We start from the raw sequence: 19,497 nt of genomic DNA on the forward strand, positions 1-19,497 counted from the left end.
GTGTGTGTGTGTGTGTGTGTGTGTGTGTGTGTGTGTGTGTGTGTGTGTGTGTAAGAGCCAGCCATTGAGTTCATGTCAGAAATAGTCCTTGTTCCCCTTACTAGGAAACCCACCTGGATACTGAGCTATCATGGGCTATATCCAAGCAGGCGTTCTAGATTATATCCATACATGGGCCTTGGTTGAAGAAACAGTCTCATAAAAGACCCTTGTGCCCCGATTTATTTGGTCCTTGTAGACCTCCTGTCCTCTCCAGGTCTTACTAACTCCCCCTTCTTTCATAAGATTCCCTGCACTCTCCTATAAGATAGGATAAACATACTGAAATCTATACACCTCAAGAAGATAAAAAAGGAGGACCTGGGGTAAGATGAGCAATCCTCACTTAGAAAGACAAATGGAATGGACATTGGACATAGGAGAAAACAAGTAACAGGACAGGAGCCTACCTCATAGGGCCTCTGAAAGACTCTACCTAGCAGTGTATCAAAGCAGATATTAAGACTCATAACCAAACCTTCGGCAGGTACTGATCTTACAGAGGACTGCAGTTTGATTCCCAGCACCCACCTATGTCAGATGGCTTACAACCCCAGCTCCTGGGGATCCAAAGTTCCTGTTTTCACCAGCTCTCATGTACACATATCTCCAACACACTTATTTATAATTAAGATGAAGGTAAATCTCTTTTAAAAAGTCTTCAAGTGTCTTTGCATATTATATTTTCTTTTACCATAGATGGGTCTTGTAATGATGCCTCAAACCTAGTGATAGCCAATAGAGATAATGACAGAGTGGCTGAGATAAAACAGTTAGCAATCATGCTGTTCTTCCTTTGTGTTTCCAGACAATAGCCAGGCAGTTGGCAGAAATCTTGTTACGGGGCATGTGTGAGCAGAGCTACTGGAACCCTCTAGAAGATCCTCCCTGCCAGTCACCTCTGGATGACCCTCTCCGGAAAGGAGCAAACACCAAAACCTACACACTCCCTCGCAGAGCCCGTGTCTACTCAGGAGAGAAGTATGGACTTGATGTCCTCAGCTGGGGACCCTGGCATGGGAAGGGGATGTGGGAATGTTTGGGGGCAAGGAGAGAAGCACAGGTGGTTGACCATGTGAAATCAGGTGAGCGCGGTAATGGAGCAGTTCAGCAGAGTGCGCCAACCCTGATGACAGCTCCAACAGAGGAGCGTGAGGGCAGCACTCTCCTCCCCGTGTGTGCCTTCTTCCTCAGCTCTCTGCTGTCTATGTCACTCTGTGAGATCCTCTCTCCATTTATCACAAGATCCCCAGCATCACGCAGCAGTCAACAGCCACTGTTTATAGCAGAGCCAAATAGGCATTCATTTCTTCAGCAAGTTCTCCATCTTTAAAAATAATAAAACCTTAGCCAAACCATGAAAAATTTGCCAGTGGTTGGAAGGAGATGTCTTTCTAAAGAAGTTCTAAAACTTCTTTATTTTTGTAAAATTTTAATTTGGGACCTGGTTTCCTTAGAGGAAAATGGGTCAGAGAGCTACTGCCTTCTTAGACCTGAACCTTTCCTGGTCAGGAGGCTATAAGATGGAAAGACAGGGGAAGAGCTGGGAGAAGGCCCCTCAGAGCCCCGAGGTTCCCTCTCTGCCTGTTGCTTAAGGACAAGGCCTCATGGCCTTTCCAAATCTCTACAAAGAGAAAGGGGATGCTAGTGTGTGGGTGGGACCTCCTTCGGTGCTATCACCCTGTCAGGCTGCTAAGAGATTGCACACGGCTGCTCTGGAAACCCTGGAGAGCACGCTGGGGGGTAGGCCAGCCACCTGGCTTCTGGCTCCTTGTGTGACATCTGAAAACCATGTTGCATCTTCTGAGGATCCAGTTTTCTTGGGTCGGCTGCTTCTTGTTCCTGAGCTGACCCCTGGCCTCTCTTTCCCTCATAGTCATCTTATTCAGTTTGCGTTTCTTGTGGGGATTTGGACAAGGGACTGCATTCCTGACTCTTTCCTCACACTCATCTAATTTACTTTTTGGTCTTCACTTTTCCAGCCAAGCTGAACCAGTTTGCCTGACTTATAGGTGTGCATCCTCCTCAGCCCTTGTCTAGATTCATGAAACACCTGTTCTGGCAGTCCCCTAACTCACTGTGAAGTGCCAACTCCCTTAGGAAGGGCTATCCAGAAGCAGATTTAACACTGAAATTTTAAGTGATATTTTTATGTCTTCAAACAAAGTCTAGGTTTGTTTCCCACGTTAGAAGTTTCTTAATGGCCTAGGTTCCAGGTACGCAAAGGATCTTGGTCACTGTCCTCATCTAGTGACACCTGGAGTTCTGTCCCAGTATGGCCTTGCCTCAGAGACAGAAACTCTCATAGTTCACTGGTGTCTTTGGTGTTTCTCAAGATGTTGGCCTTGTCACTCTTGTGACACCACTCCGATGTCAGCTTCCTATTCATGTAAGGAGAATTCTGGGAGAATTCCCACACCATGTTACAAGCTTAATTTTATAGACACACACTCTCACACACACTCTGTTTGATTTCCACTAGTTTTATTGGCTGTAATTCACATAGTGTCCATAGTGTCCAGCTCACTGACTTGGAATGTACATTCATTGGCTTCCAGTACATACATAATTAGGAATGCATCACCAAAGTTGAGTTGAAATGCTCCAAAAGTAATACCCAATACTTGATAGCTGCCACCCTTCTTCAGTCCCTTAAGTCCCCATGCATTTTTGGATCCACTTGTTCATTTCTGCCAGAAACACATTTTTAAAAGCACTGGTTATATGTCTTTCCCCCCTCCTTTGCTGGAAGGGGATGTGTGCCATTTAGTTTATATTGTAAAAGATACAATTTGGAGTCATTTGGGAAGAGAGAACCTTATTGAGCAATATTCTAGATCAGACTGGTCTGTGGGCATATCTCTGGAATAATGTCTTGAGGGCTAATTGATGTAGGCAGGCCTAGCCCACTGTGGGTGGCACCATCCCTATGCAAGTGGACATGACTGTAAAAGGACTTAGCTAAGCATGAGCCTGTGAGAGAGTGAGCCAGAGAATAAGCCAGCAAACAGCCTTCCTCCATGGTTCCTGTCTCCAGGTTTCTTCCTTGAGTTACTCCCTTGACTTTCCTCACTACTGGACTGTGACCTAGGACTTGTAAGATGAAATAAACCCTTTCCTCCTTAAGTTGCTTTAGATTGTGCTTTTTATCACATCAACAGAGAAGCAAACTAGAACAGGGTTCTGGGGGTAGAACCCAGACCCTTGCATAGAACACTAGACAGTACTGTACTGTTTACTCATATCTCAAGCCCCATAATTTCTTTTTGGTGCTATTATAAGTGGAATTATTTTTTAATTTCAGTTTAAAAAATTTCAACCCACTTTTAACTTTTTATAAATTTTAATAATAATATATTCTTTTTCAGTTTAAAATTATATAATTTCATATAGTGTAGGGATTTTTGTTGCTGTTATTGTTGTTGGTTTGTTTTTTGTTTTGTTTTGTTTTGATTTTTTTGTTTTTTCCAGATAAGGTTTCTCTGTGTAACAGCCCTGGCTGTCCCGGAACTTGCTTCATAGACCAAGCTGGGCTTGAACTCACAGAGATCTGACTACCTTTGCCTTCTTAGTGCTGGAGTAAGACATATGCCGCCATGCCTGGCTAGCATATAATGTGTTTTGATCATATTCACACATGCCCCAGAATCCTCCTAGATACACCTGTTCCCTACACACCCAACTTTGTGCCATCTTTTTTTTTTTTTTAAGCTCAGCAAGTCTAGTTTGTGTTACCCATATGCTCCTGGATGTGTGGCTTCCCACCGGAACATGGTTAACACACCAAGGCCACACCTGAAAGAAAACTGACTGTCTTCTTCCCAGCAGCTATCAATTACCGGTAGCTCCTTAGGCATGGGACTTCATGCTCACCTCAGTAATTATACTTTACTATTAACACAAAGATGATAAAAGTTGATGTAGGCCTTTGTGTATCAATTAGACACCAATATGGCCTCTTCTGTTCATTCTTAATTTTATTTTATAACTATTCACTGCAAGTATATGGAAGAAACATTGATTTTCTGTGTTGATATTGTATATTAGAACCTTGCTGAGTTTGCTGATTATGTCTCTTAGGTTCCTTAGGCTATTCTGTCATCTGTAAATAGATAATTTTACTTACTCCATTCAGAGCTGGGTGCTTTTGGTTTCATGTTCTTCCTTAGATGTATGGATAGACCCTCCGTTACGATGTGAATAGAAGTGATGAGAGAACATCCTTTTCCTGTTCCGATCTTAAGACAAGACAAGCATCCAGTCTTTTGGGTTAATGCCTGTGTTTGCTGTAGATTGCCTGTGTGGGACTGGCAACACTTCCTCCTGCTCTAGGCTGTTGTCTTATCATGGTGTCTTTGCTGCATTTGTTTGGCTAACTTGGGGGGGTTGTTCTTTATTGTGCATTTCTCTCATAGAGTTTCAGATGTTAAGCCAGCCTTGCATTCCTGGGATAAATTCAATTAGGTCATAGTGTATAATTTCTATTAGGTCATAGTGTATAATCTTTTAAAATTTGTTTTTGGGTTCTATATCTTTGTTGGCAATTTTTATACCTACACTCCCAAAAGATATTGTTCTGTAGTTTTCTTATAAAACCCTTGTCTTTCGGGGAATCTGGTTAATTTTAGTCACATAAAAGGAATTAGGGGTTATTGCTTATCCTTTTATTTAAAAAAAATGAACTTGAAGAATTGGTACTAATTGTCTTGAACTATCAGGTAGGATTTACCACAGAGCATCTGTCCTTGGCTTTTCTTTGAGGGCATCAACTTAAGCTCTTTGTTATGTTTCCTCAAGAATCCGTCTTAGTGGTTTGCATCCTTCTTTAAGTTTGGCTGTCTCATCAGTCATCTAATTATCACCATATACTTACTTAGTTAGCCATGTTTCTTTTTTCTGCAGAACTAGTTGTTGCATTCCATTTTTTCTTTGGCTCTTTTCTGTCTCTGGGGGATGGGAGCAGGCTCCCTAAAAGCCTGTCACTTGTTTATCTCTTTAAAGAACCAACTTTCTGCTTTGTCTATTAGTCTGTTCTGTGTTTTATTAATTTCCACACTAATCAGTTTTTAGCATGCTGATTCTGTATGAGCATTCTCTTTTCTTGTTGTTTTTTTTTTATAATTTTTTATTTTTATTCACTTTTCATCCAGTCATAGTCCCCTCCCTCCTCTCCTCCTAGTCCCATCCTCCCTCCCTCTTTCCATTCTTCCCCCCCTTCCCTACTCCTCACAGAAGGGGAACCCCACCCACCCACACCTTTATATTAAGTTTCATCAGGACTGAGCTCATCCTCTTCTCCTGTGGCCTGGCAAGGCAGCCCTACCAGGGGGAAGTGATTGAAAAGCAGGCAACAGAGTCTATATCAGAGACAGTCTCCATTCCCCTTACTAGGGATTCTATATGAGAACCAAGTTGCCTATCGGCTATATCTATGTGGGGTGCCTAGATCCAGTCCATGCATGGCCCTTGGTTTGTGCTTTAGTCTCCACAGGACCCCCTGAGCTCTGGTTAGTTGGCCCTTTGGTCTGCTTGTGGAGCTCCTGTCCCCTCTGAGTTCTTCTATCCTTCCCCTGCCCCACATTCTTCCACAGGACTCTGCTTCACCCAGTGTTTGGTTGTGGATCCTGGCATCTGTTTCCATTGGGTACTGGGTGGAGCCACTCAGAGTACAGCTATGCTAGGCTCCCATCAGCAAGCATAGCAGAGTATCGTTAATCGTGTCAGGGGATTGGGGCTGTCTCCCATGGGCTGAGTCTCGGGTTGGGCCGGTCCCTGGTTGGACATTCCCTCAATCTCTGCTCTATTTTTGTCCCTGCACATTTTGTAGGCATGGTAAATTTTGGGTCAATTTTTATGGGTGGGTTGGTGTTTCCCTTTCTCCACGAGGAGTTGTGTCTAGTTAGAGGGTGGATTCTTCAGTCTCCGTTACTCGGAGTCTCAGCTCGAGTCACGCTCATACCCTCTCAGGAGCATACCCTGTCGCAGGTCTCACTGGTAGTTTTGATAGAGAAAACACACTAGGCTAGGCTTCTACTTGTGTGGTGCTCCCTTTCTGCCGAAGGGGACTGAGTGTGACGCAACTGCAGTGGGGCAGGGCATCACCACCCTCTTCCTTAGGAGGTAGAAAGGAGAATCCGCACGTGATGTTCAGTCTTCAGTCTGACCATTAGCCCCAAAGTCCCTTCTCTGTTCAGGCTTACACTTGAGGTTAGAACTTCTCAGGTTTTTTCATTCATAAACCCCTTCTCACCCAAGAAATGTTTATGCAATTTTGGGCATCTAGATACAAATAGAGCACTTACTGACAGATCATCAAGAAATTTATTTTAAAACAAGTGCTTGGGATGATTATAATTTTATTCTTTATTACTGTTGAAAGCAAATTTGTGTATAAATGATGGATAAACTTACACTTACTTTTTACATAAATAATAAAATCTTAGTTGAATGTCTGATTCTGTGGGACATAAAGCTTCCTCAGCATTTTTCAGAGTTAATCAGTATTTTGACTTTATAATTGTCAATTCTGAGAATGCCACTTCATATAAACACATAGTATAAAATGGTAGAGATATGTCTAGGGCCCTTTCAGAAATTATTGGAAATTCTGTCCTAATCTCAAACCAAAATTTATTGAACAGTTTTTGCTATTTAAGTCAGCAACTCATACAGTAGTTTAAAAAACCAAACCCTCTAACATAACAACAAATTTTTATACTACATGCTGAGGAGTGGTGGTTGAAAAACATGCAAAGTCTTTATTTCTGTAATTAAACCACTTTGTTTCTAGAAGAGCACAGCGCTTTGTGTGTATGATAGAAACACTGTATTAATAACGTGCATTAACTGTGTATGTTGTGTTCAGAACAAAGGCTGCAGTAAGGTTCTTGAATTTGCTTGTGTTTGAGTTTGAATTAACTTTGGTCGCTGCACTCAGAAACGTTTCACTGTTGCCATATTTTTCATGACCCTCAAATTTAGTTTCGTGACCCCATGAGGTTGCACCCCACAGCTTAAAAGACTGTAGTTTAGGTGTCTCAGATTCTTCTAGCTCTAGCAAACCAGAAAGACCATTCAGAGTGTTGGTCAAATGCACTGCTTTGAAAAGTAAGCTCTCTAAAAGCCCTGCCCATCCACTGCACCCTAATAGAGGCCATGTTTCTTCTCTGCCTGGTCACTTGACATTTGAAGGAGAATAAGTGCTGAAAATTCTGGCAGGGGCAGGGTGGTCTGTTGTAGGCCTCTCTGCCCTTTTGGAACTTTCTATGAGGACGCCTGCTTTGCCCTACTTTTTTTTAGGGTAAGCTTTGTATTCTATATAACTGATGGGGTATTAAGTGGATGAAAAGCAAGCACTTTCAGCCACGTGAAATGGCGCCCTGCTCAAGGAGCAGTTGCTGTCAGAGCCCACGAGCCTTCTTTTACCTCTCCTAGGTACTTACTGTCCCTGTTTAAAGAAACCCATCAAACTATTTGTTTTGTTTTCCTTTTATTTACTTATTGTGTGTGCAAGTGTATGGATGCCTTCAGACATCAGAGCACATCTTGAAGGAGTCAGTGATTTTCTTCCACCATGTCGATTCCAGGGATCAAATACAGCAGGTCCTCGGGCTGGGTGCCAAGTACCTTTACCTACTGAATCATTTCGCTGGCTCTTGGTCTGGTTTGTCAAGCTGTGTGTTGAGCATGGTGGCTCACTTGTAAACTCAGTATTCAGGAGGCTGAGGTGGGACAATCCCTTAAGCCCAAGAGTCAGAGACCAGCCTGGGTAATAGCATAGTAAGACTCCACTTCAAAATACATAAGTCTTTGTATTATCTCCAACAATCATAAATTGTGTATTCATTTATGTCTAACTTTTGTCTAGTGTTGTATATGAACAATTCACACATATTTTTCCACGTGGCAGTAGTTTATTTTCACTGCTGTATGCTATTCTGTTTTATAAATAGTAGTTTGTCCATCTGTTTCTTTTCGGCCACTTGAGTTATTTCCCTGTTCTGTTTGAGACTAATAGAACCTGTGATGTATGAAGGTGTATATGTCTCTCAGTATATATTCGTGTGTGTTTCAGTTAGGTGTATTTTCCCTTTTATCCTTGTAAAAATTTGTTTGGTGGCTTGGATAATTACATACATATTAGACTAGAAAATTAGCACAAATAAAGCAGGAGATTAAAAGCCATCATTGTGCCTACAAGTGGCTAGTGAGAAGGTATTGAATGAGCATCCTTGAATACAAGCCTAGGGCAACCTCCCTGGTAGACAAAGGAGAAGGAAGCAGTCTCTGTTGAGTGATCCTTTGGGTCTGGGCCTCCTAGTGGGCTATGCAGAGGTTTTGGAAGGCTAGGAACATCACAGGGCTGTGGTGACTTTTGCTAGCAGAGCTCTTTGGTCTCCTCACATTCCCCTCTGAGTCATTGTACAGAGAGGCTTGCCCCCTCTCCAGGGATGCATGAATCCTGTCCCCTCCCTAGGGATGTAAGATGACAAGCCACATGGGACTTACCTGATCCCTGCATTGAGGATCACTTAACAGACTTGGACTGACCTGATGAATTTGTCTTTCTCTGTCATAAGGAAGTTGCAGACCCATATTAGTTGACAGAAAAGGGAAGAGTTGTGGAGAGGTCCATGTCATCCTCAGGCTGGACCAGCTGCCCACTGGTCAAGCTGCTCTCATTTGCTAATTGAAATCCCCTTCCTTCTCTGGGGCCCTTAGCTAGATCATGGCATTGAGCCAGCTTCCTGTGCATAAAGAGCTCAGTGCCACTCCTGCAGCCACACAGAGTCACCGTGACTCCTTAGGGGCCATTGCCTTTACACAGCGGCTTCCTTATTGTAGTCACCCTGGGTGACAAGAAAGCTAAGATGCAGTTGGATACAGTTGACTTTTTGTTTGTTTGTGCTTGTTCTGACACACGTGTACAGCAGGGGAACTGCTTTTTTGTGTGTGAAAAACTTACATGGCAGCCCTAGAAAAACACATGTTAACTGTCAGTGCCTTGAGGACCCTTCTTCCCTGTGTCCTACAAAAGTCCAAGATGCACTGAGGAGTTTATCCAAACTAAAGACATGGGTGGTTTGACTGAAGGTCATCACTGGAGTTGGTACCATGGCCAGGCTGAGCCTGCAAACCTCCCACCCTCAGCCTCTCCCTGTCTCTGCCAGGCCTTGGGAGCTGGTTTCATGGCCTGATGGTCCCGTTTGTCCCTTAACCCTGTCCTTCATGCAACTCCCTGTGGATCTAGCTCCCCACCTTCCTGTTCTCCAGAACTGAGACACGGCACTCCAGGGTCTCCCCCTGAAGCACGTGGGCCACAGAGAAGGAAATGTCACAAAAGGAAGGGCCTGGCAGTTTTGACCACCCACCCTGAGCTCCGCCTTGCATGAGCAAGGAAATGACCAGAAATGGGTCTCAGGAAAGTTTTACTGTTTTCCAGGGAACATTCTAGCATGGTTTTCAGGCCTGTTCCCTGTCTCTCTGCTTCTTCCACCTTTTGCTCCCAGCCCAGGAGCTTCCCAGTGTCCATCCACCTGCCATTCAGGGCAGGCCCAGGAAGTGGAATTAGATGCAGTTAATGCGCTGCTTGTTAGCAACCCTGGTAAAAATAACACAACCTAGCGTTTAAGCAGACTGGATGGCTCAAATGGAATTTGGAGATTATCCACGGGCTGAATTGGCTGGCGTTAAGTCATAATTAGCACGGCTTGGGCTCTCTCTTTTCAATTAGTCTGAACAATGCAGGACTAGCTAGCCATTAGAAAAATGGTTCAGGCTTCTGCTTTATTTACAAGGTCCCAATTGCATAGAAGCACGGCCAGGATATCAGGGGATAATCAGAAGTGTTCTGTTTTCTGAAAAACCCAGAATACCACACGCTGACTCCCCAGAGAAGCTTTGGCTCTGGGCCTATAATCCCACTGCCCATTCCCGGCCAGCCTTGCTGAAGCCCTGCATGGCCCTGGACAGGAGATAGAAGATCTCAGAGTTCTACAGAAGGACTGGGCACTGTATGTTCTGTGTCACTTCCAGTGTTCTCTGCTGCAGTAGAAATGTTGCCAATGCTTCAAATAGAGCAAGGGTTTATAATTATCTGGAAATAGTGGGATTTTGCCCTTTTATTGTTATTAATTTGAGGAGAGGTAATCTCAGATGATTGTTATGTTGTTCCTAAGGAAGGTATAAATTTAGTCCTTATTTAGTCATCTTGAAAATAGGCAGTGGTTTGTTTTGTTTTTACTAAGTTTATTTTATTATAAACTTTCCAATTCTCAAAAAAAAAAAAAAAAAACCCAAAAAACAAAAACAAAAAAAAAGTTTTTTGGCCCAGTTAGTGATAACATGCAGAATTCTACTCAAGAGTGCAGAGGTCTGGGGGCAGGGGGAAGGAGGGGAAGGAGGAGCTTCATGTTCTTAAAAGTGCTCACAGCACCAAAACATAGGGTAGAGAGGGTAAGGGGTGGTGGGATGTTTGGTTTTTTACTGCTTCCTAATCCTCAGCAACACTTAGCTTAAAAGCTTTTTTCTTTTAATCTAAGATTTTAGAGTTCAGCCAAATACCATGAGATAGATTAACAAGACAGCTCGTGCATGCGGCCCCAGAACCAAATGTGTGTTTAAATTAAGATAGCTCACAAATTCCTCCACTAATAGGAAGGTTGCTCAGTCCCTGCAGCTGCTCCCAATTTCTTATTTCATCCGAATGACAGAATAACATGCAGTAGTTAGCGGGAGGCAGGTAAGACAACTGGCATCTAGTGAAATGCATGCCTCTGTCAGGATGTTCTATTATTTATTTACATTTTCCTTTTGTACTGGTTTCACTTTCTGCCTCTGTAATAAGTACATACATTATTTGGGCTTTTACCTTGGGTTTTTACCATTTTATCTCACCTGTCTGCTTGCCATTAAAATGTGTAGCTGAAATGTATTAATTCCACAGAATGCCATAGAAATGAGCAAACTAATTCAAGTGTCCAAATTATGCAGTGTTTTTCATGGGTTCTATGTAAACACTGAGATGCTTTCATCTTTGCACTTTGCTGGTGTGTGTATCTCTTGTTATTTCCAAACTGCCGTATACCAAAGCTGGTTTTCTTTATACAGCATTTTTTGTCCTCAAGAAAATACTGAAGAGGCGCTGCTGTTGCTGCTCATTAGTGAGTCTATGGTAAGTGGAATGTGATTTTCATTGTTCTTTCACCACTCTCGAGAATCCCTTTCTTACTGTGGCCATTCCCTCGTTATGATTTTTAATCTAGAGAAAAATGTTCTGGAAGGAATGCCTAAGTGGAGGGAGGAGCAGCAGGGCTTTAAAAAGAACCAATGTCTCTGAATCCCTGAACAGCTACATGCTCCCTGGCCATCCCGGGTTCTACAACAGTAGGAAGGGCTCTTGGTTTATCATCCATCGGCCAAATAGGACTACATATTAGCACTTTCATATATAAGGACTCTGGTGAAAATGGTCCCCAAAGGAAGTTTGTCCGGGGAGTGCAGCCCCAGAGTGAAGCAGTGTGTGGCTTCTCAGTGTGCTAGGTGTGAAGACAGCGCAGAGATGGGTCACTTGTGGGCATGTCCTTCCTTTCTTTCCTAGCAGGAGCTGGATGGAGCTTGCTAGTGCTCTCACCCTGCTGTATCCACCTCCTGGTCTGGACCCTGTGGAGTCACAGGCTGGGGGATACCCTCCACTGCCGAGGTCTGCTTTTGTCAGTGGTGTTTTGACCAGATTATCAGATGCCTTTGAAAATCACTCTTGGGGTTTGGCCAGGATATTGACTTTTGGTCTAAATATTCATTATCTCTTTGGGCTTCTGCTCTATATAGCACTAGGGATGCCAGCCCTGGCTTAAAGCCTTGGGGATGCTGCAATGAAATAGTTAGAACAGGCCAATGGTATGTGCCTACCACTTGAGCAGAAACAGGTTCCTAGAGGCCGGGGGTGGGGGTGGGGCTCCTGTCTACTTCCTTTTTTTTTTTTTTTTTAACAGATGAAGACTTGAGGCCAGAAAAAACAAAGGCCATACCTAGTGTGTTGGTTTGCTGCCCCTATGTGTAAATTGTATGGCTCCCTTCTCAGAGATTTCAGCCCACCAGGCAGACCATAGAGAAAGAAGGAATCATAAGGATAGCAAGAGAAGTCCCTACACTCAACTTGGTGCTTAACTGGTCAAGAAATATGCTGAGGTGACTGTGGATAAAGGGCCAGGAGAGGAATGCTATGTGCTGGGAAGAGGTGGCCAGCCAGGCTAGGACTTCAGCATGCGTAACTCTCTTGCCTCAGGTTGAAACGTGGGGTTCTCTTGTTCTGCAAACTGGCCCGAAGCTGTTTCCAGGAGCAGACTGTTTGAGTTACCACTGCTTTCTACAGGGCCACTGTTGACGTCATTGGGCTCACTTCCTCCGGGAAGCTGGTTGCCCCTGGTTCATCTTTCCTTGACCATCAGCTTGTAACTCGGAATGGTGTCATTTATACTCTGCTCTGCCTTGGCAGTGTCAGGGAAGGCACATAGGTGATAATGCAGGCAGTGGGTCAGTGATCTTTTTTTTCAAGTATATAAGACTTGGCCTTTTTGTCACTGGTTTGTGAAGTTGGCCTCCTAATTGTTCTGGACTCTTTACAACTTGGCAGTTAATTTCTTCAGTGCAGCTTGATTGACTATGCTGTCCAAGCTCTTTGGTGGGCTACCGGATAGCTGTGAGATCAGGTGCTACAATCTGGAATTTGGAAAACATGGCCCCATATCTACAGCACTTGCTTCTCGTATGGTAGAGATGCCCTGGAGTGGTAGCTTTAGTTCTCCTGCACCTTCACAGAAGTGATAGAACGAAAATATTTGTGTTGAGACCTTTTGAGCAGTTAGATTTGCCTCCATGGTATTTAATTTCTAGAATCATCCCTTCAGGGGACAATTAAATGCTGTGATGTCATAGCTTCCCAAATCTAACACATGACTCCCTGTAAGCCTCTTCTATCTGAAGTTGCCATTAAAGGGCTTTCCCTCCACAATGTCATTTGGTGCTTTGATTTTTCATTTGGGGACAGATAATTCATGTGCTCGATTTCAGAACCAAAACAGGAGCTGCCTTGCTCTTCGGATGTCTGGGAAAATGATATTCTTTATTAGTTCCGACTTTAACTTAGAAGCATCAATTTCTCTACCATCTCCCCACCTACAAGGAGTCATTTGAAAGTGCACTGCTTCTCACTACATAGCAAATTACTCTTCTCCTGGAGGCAGAGGTTGTCAGAAGTGTGTCTGTATAACCTCACTGAGTCAAATTCTAGGTACTTGCTGTGCATCTGCCTAAGATTCTAGGCTGTAGCTCCCAAAAGGAAGCAGAGCTGCCTGGAAAGAGGACACATTAGGAATAACTAGAAAACCTCTCCTACGTAGTATCTGTGCCTTTTGTTTTGTTTCCTCTGAAGTGTTGGTCTCAATATAGAACATTTATAGCAAATAAATAAGCAGAGACTGTCTACAGCAGGGCCTTCTTCCTTCAGAGTGCCTTTTGTTGGGCTCACGAGGAGCTGTACAAAGAAAACCAAGTGAAATCCTCAAAAGCAGGATTGTCTTCATAAGAGATGACCCACTTTGTAGGAAGTGGCCTGTTTTATATAGTCTCATTTGGCTTTGACATTTAAGAGCCAGGAGTTTTCAAGTGAGTAAGTTCTGACGGGTAGCTGAAACTAAATGCCTTAGACACACAGAAAGAAGGCATTTTGCCTCATTAGCAAGAGGGAAGGTGTATGTGTGGCCTTTCCTAATGCCAGGCAGGAAGATAAACATCAGCCTGGGGACAAGTGACCCCAAAACCTCACGTACCCTTGTCACACAGAATACTGTGCATGCCTTGCTGCTTCTCAGACATGCTTGGAGACAGTTCATTAGCAGAGCTGGGGGTGGGAGAAGCAGGCAGAAGCCTAACTTCAGTGCTTTAGAACTCCCTATTAGAGGAAAAAAGAAAATGAGATAGCTATCAAGAATCTAGTCTGTGGGGTGTATCTGGAGGAATCTAGGGAGAAATTGTATTTTAGAAGCAAGGAAAACATGTTGGTGTGAGGAACATTTGACTTTTGGATAGACGGCCTGGGAAAGCTTGGTTGTTCTCATGGATTTCTGTACTAACCACTAGAACTGTGAAATTAGCCAGTGTTCTCTTGAGTCTCTGTGGCAAAGTGAAAATTACTCGCTTCTTGTCTTGTACATCTGTTTTGTGCTTCCCTTTAGAAGATTGAATTGGTCGTTGAGGGCTGTTCTCATGGAGATGTCATGCAGGGATCTGAGTGTCACTCAGTGACTGAGGGGAAAGTCTGATCACCTCTAGGACTTGAAACTAATGGAACTTGATGAAACCATTGGGGATGGGAAGTGCAGGGCTGGGAATCCTTTCCTCTTCCTCAGCATACAGTAGAAGCCTGATCACAGAAAGACACAGGTGGATGTGGGGGTTGGGGAAGGAACAGGGGGCCCTCACTTGAATTGTCCAGTGCCTGTGCAGCCCGCTGAGAGACTCACATCTGGCCTCAAGTGTTGAGTCAGACCATAACCTATATCTGTAGTGCTCTGAGGATTTTGGATCTATGACTTGAGGTGACAGACCTGTCACTCATCCTGCCCAGTGAGGCAGGGTAGCCTAGGTGGCCTCTCTGCCACATGGCAGTGGTGGAGTGGAGGCTGGCTTACCATGTGCTGCTTTTTTCTGTGTCACCTTCAGGCCAACAGAGATGCCGTGCTAAGCAGGATCCCCGAACACAAGAGCGACCGCCTCATCAGCCTGCAAAGCGCATCTGTGGTCTATGATTTACTGACCATTGCTCTTGGAAGAAGAGGCCAGTATGAGATGCTTTCGGAGGTACACCTACTAAGTCTGGCTGCTTTCCGGGTTTGGGGGGATGGCAAGATGACCTGGAAGGGGACAGAAAACCTGCTCCTTTGTCCCATTCTGCCAGTGGCATATGTCATTGGACCAGTTATTGATCTTTGCTCCTTTGTGGCTGGGCTAAGCAGTTAGTTAGTTGATGGGAATGAAGGTGAGCTTCTGTCGGAGGACTGTGCCCTCCAGCTGTGTGGGGGAGGAGGACAGCACTTTCCAAAGTAGACTCTTTCCCAGTACAATTCCTCTCATAACCAAAGCCTCTCATCTCTGACACTGATGTCCTCAGAAAACAGTTTCACTTAAACTAGGGCTGGGTAACTTCTGATGACATGCACTTTGGGTCACAAGTAGCACGAGGTTGGCTGGTGGAAACCATTTCATCCCAGAAAGGCACTCTTTGTTTACAGTGCTGTGCCTGCTCAAAAGCAGACTGATAGATTCCAGGTCTTGGGCAAGGGGCCGTGATGTTCTCACCCCTCTACTAGGAAACACTTAGGACAGACATGTGATGTTTTGGTTTCATGTGGTTAGTTCATCTGAGCCGGGGTTATGAATTATTAAGCTCCTGCCCAGAATACCAAATTTCATGTTGATAAGACTAAATAAGTAAGGAGACCAGCTTATCTCTCCCTTAACAAAATAGAGAAAGAGGGACAGAAACAACCTATTTTGTGAAAATAAACTTTTTTGTGTTATTTATCATTCTCCTTCTAAATTTATACCCATTGCAACAGCCTCTGGGCACAAGGACAGGGAGTGAAATACAGTAACAGATTGGCTGAAATCAGATCAGAGCTCAGCTCACCCTGCAGCCTGCGGTGCCTCTCCACATTAGGCAGGAACTCGGGGAACAGATGAGCCTGCGTGACTTAATTCTATTTTTAGTCTTTGGTTTGGTGACTCTACAGGACAATGGTTATTCAGCCTTCGGGAAAAGCGAGTCCCCCACAATGCAGTGAAGCAATGAGGTGTGACCACATACATAGTGTGCCCTGCTGGCACCCAGTGCAGGCCCAGGCTTAGGCTGGACTAGTCTCACTCAGCCTTCTAGTCCCCTGTGGGCCCTTAGTTTCCTGGGCCTATATATCCCTTGGAGACTTTTGGACTTGGTACCATCTTTGTGTTTTGCTTGTCAGAAATATAAATCAATTAATAGAGCTATAAAACTTATTTCTTCAATATATATATGTGTGTATCTCACCTGTTCAGTACCAAGAGCTGTGTACGCTGGGAATGCAGCTGTGAGGGAGGTATGCCCTGTGCACACTAGCAGCCTCTAGGCTAGAGGTGAACAGCCAGCAGTGTGCACATATGGCTGACCCAGGGATACCCAACATAGCCCGTATTGTTGGACACATGGCCTTAGCCTTTCTTACCCTTTACAGGGGTTGGGGCTTTCTCCACAAATGTGCTAGCTGTACTGTCTCAGATCTTCTCATGAACACAGTGCTATGCCGTACCAGAAAGATGAAAACTCCGTATACTTGAGGGATGGTACCTCCACCGTCTCTGAGGATGGAGCCACTTTCTGCTTAAGCAAGAGCCCTCCCTCCATCTCAGATAACATCTTGGAGTGACCTGTTTGCCCATTTCCTTATTTAATCTATTTAGCTTGTTTTACTTGTTCTCATTTACCATTCTACTTTTTTCAAGATTTTTAGTTAAGACAGGAATAGAACATTTTTTAAGTTGAGGTGAAGTTCACATATCAGCTTAGTAGTATGAAGTACGTAATCAGTGCCATTTTTATCCCTATCACTGTATGGCTGTATTAGTCAGCTGTGTAGCACCATAGTGAGATTCCTGGCACAAACTACCCATGAAGAAAAGGGTTATTGCTCTTACAGTCTTAGAGGGTCACCTTCCATACGGTATATATAGGCTCTATAGAGAGAGCTACTGCTTGGCTTTGTCATCTCACGCCAGCTAGTGGTTGGTAAGAGCACCTTTGAGAACAAGAGTTTACGTTTCAAATAAGGAGCAGGAAGAATGGGAGAGGCCCAGACTGCTTCTTTTATTGCAATTGCCCCCCCACCTTTGATAACTCACAAAGTACATGAGAACTACATCATGGCCCTGCCCAATGCCTTGAAGCCCCAACCCTGGTATCCATACCACCTCCCCAAGGTACCAGCCTGTACATTAAGCCTTTCACTGCAGTGAGCTCTTATAGACACCAAGGTTATAGCAGTAACTGTCACCTCTAATTCCTAAACATTTTCATCCTAAAAGGAAAGCCAGGTCTGGAGAGATGGTTAAGCACACTTGCTGTCCTTGCAGAGGACCAGAGTTCCCATCCCAGCACCTACATCTGATGGCTCAAATCAGAGCTTGTTTCAACACTTCACTCCATCTTGTGAACTTCACACCATGAAGTTCAGAGGCTTTGGTGATACGTGTTTGGTTGGTTCTCCTGGCTAATGTGACGAGTGTTGTTGTGAAGGAGCTGGATTTGTTCCTAATATTCACGAGTGCATTTCCATTCTTCTGCTTAGAAACCCTCAGTGGCCCCTCTTCTCTCTCCCATTTTCTTTTTCCTTTCTTCTTACAGTGAACTTTACTTCACTGTTTCTCTTGTCATAAGCAACAGCTCCGCATGCTCCTTGAAGAATCAAACAATACCTATAAATAAAGAAAATAACAGTCACTTATCTGAGCTTGCTAACCTCTGCCATCTTAGAGGCCATCTTTAGTCCATCTTTACGCAGAACAGCTTGCGACAGTGAGATGGTGTGTGTGGGCATGTGTGTGTATACATGCACTGGCATGTTACCATCTTATTCTCTTCTCACATTGGCATGCCCATCCAGTCTCTCCATCCCGAAACCCAAGCCACCTTCCCAGTGTACCCTGTGCACACTCTCAACTGTCAGATGACTTTGGTTTGAGCTCTGGATCTGCCACTTCACAGTAGTGCAATCCTAGGCAGTCATTAACCCATGCCTCTTTCTCTTTTCTGTACAATGAGAATAATGCTTATGTATGTCTCAGACAGAGGTAGGTGTGCATGAGTATGCATGTGTTTGTGTGTTTTGTGTAGCTGTGTGTATGATGCATGCACGTGAGTTTGCAGGTGCACCCTCATACAGATGACAAACAGGACATCAGGTGTTTTTCTCTATTACCTTGAGATAGGGTCTCTCACTGTTTCAGCTAGACTGGCTGGACATCAAGATCTTGAGATTCTCCTTTCTCCACTGTATAATGTTGAGGTTACAGGAACATACAGCCATACTGTGGGTTCTGGGCATTCAAACTTAGGTCCTCCTTGCAAAACAAGTACAGTACTGCTACCCACTGAGGCATCTCCTTGGATAGTTGTTAATTCGTATAAACTCATGACTCTCCATTTGTGCATCCCAGCATGCAGAGCTCATTAAAAGGCAGCTGAATGCATAGGTGTGCTGACTTTCCCACTGTACACAGGAACTGCACAGACAGGGCACAGGTCACAACATCTACAAGATGCAAGAGAAACATCTTGCCTTACTATAAAGCGCACATAGAAGCATTCAAAAGAAATTAGAGGAGACAGCAGGGCAAAGCTGTGGATTCCTAGCTAGGAACAGGCCAGTTCTGGGTGAAGGGTTTAAGGTGCCAGTTAGAGCTGAGTAGCCACTGACACCTGAATGGGATCATCAAGGCCTGATGGGAATTAAATGCAGTAGTCGTAAAGGCCTGGTGGGAATTAAATACAGTAGCCTTCCTTGTTGGTAGTTTTGCCCTTATTGGTGGTTTCAGTTTTCTGTGGTCAACCTTGGTCTAAAAATATTAAGTGGAAAATTTTTTAAATAAACAGTTCAGAGGTTCAGTTGCTTGCCATTCTGAGCAACATGATGAAATCTTGCCCCATTCTGCTCTGAAAAGAGAAGACAAAGAGGGTCAAGGGTGACTTATCTCTCTGCCTGCTTGTTAGTTATTTAGTGGCCATCTCATTTATCAGATTGACTGTCAGGTATGGCAGTGTTATGTTCGGTACTAATTCCCACACTTCATGGCACACAGAAGGAAACAGTGTTGGCCCTGCTCTAACAGGATCTAGTCACATGCCTTGACTGCTCTGTGAGCTGGCCATGTGTGCCTCAGAACCAGTGTGTCTTTGTATGGGTGAGGCCTTCCTGCCTAGAGAGCACCACTGAGCCAGGCTCTTGGTAGGGAGGTTTTGTCCTGAGCCTTCCTCCCTCCTCCTCCTCCTCCTCCTCCTCCTCCTCCTCCTCCTGCTCCTCCTCCTCCTCTTCCTCCTCCTCCTCTTGTCCCCAACTAGCCTCATGTCCACAGAGCAGGTTTTCCTCCTTTTAGCTCTTCTTTTTGGCCAGTCTCTGCCCACAAGCACCAGGAAAAGAAAAGGAAGTGGCTGTGCTGTGAGTGCCAGCATGTCCCCTCTTCTGTTCCTGGCACCCTCAGGCACAGGTGTGTTGTGAAGTCAAGGTAGAGACCCAGCCTTTGAAAAGCTAATAACAGGACGGGGCCATTGTTCTCTTGGTGCCCCATTCTTTCCAAGTGCTTATTCAAGATGGAGGGCTGCTCTCTGAGCTCAACATTGGCTTGCCTTGGCATGTGCCCACATCAACATTT

At 44.4% G+C, this 19,497-nt stretch overlaps 1 protein-coding gene across 3 annotated transcripts in view; it reads left to right on the plus strand.

Moving 5' to 3' along the window:
* Positions 1–19,497, plus strand: part of Ttc7b (tetratricopeptide repeat domain 7B) — a 179,254-nt gene that overhangs the window by 63,387 nt on the left and 96,370 nt on the right. For all 3 annotated transcript variants that reach the window (XM_055592898.1, XM_055592896.1, XM_055592897.1), the window contains exons 6-8: positions 848–1,020; positions 11,149–11,212; positions 14,761–14,898. In XM_055592898.1, coding sequence (XP_055448873.1) covers positions 848–1,020; positions 11,149–11,212; positions 14,761–14,898 — 375 coding nt within the window. The remainder of the gene's footprint in view (positions 1–847; positions 1,021–11,148; positions 11,213–14,760; positions 14,899–19,497) is intronic.

Source organism: Psammomys obesus, unplaced genomic scaffold, assembly GCF_907164565.1.
Source record: "Psammomys obesus unplaced genomic scaffold, mPsaObe1.curated_primary_1811, whole genome shotgun sequence".
Taxonomy (NCBI): domain Eukaryota; kingdom Metazoa; phylum Chordata; class Mammalia; order Rodentia; family Muridae; genus Psammomys; species Psammomys obesus.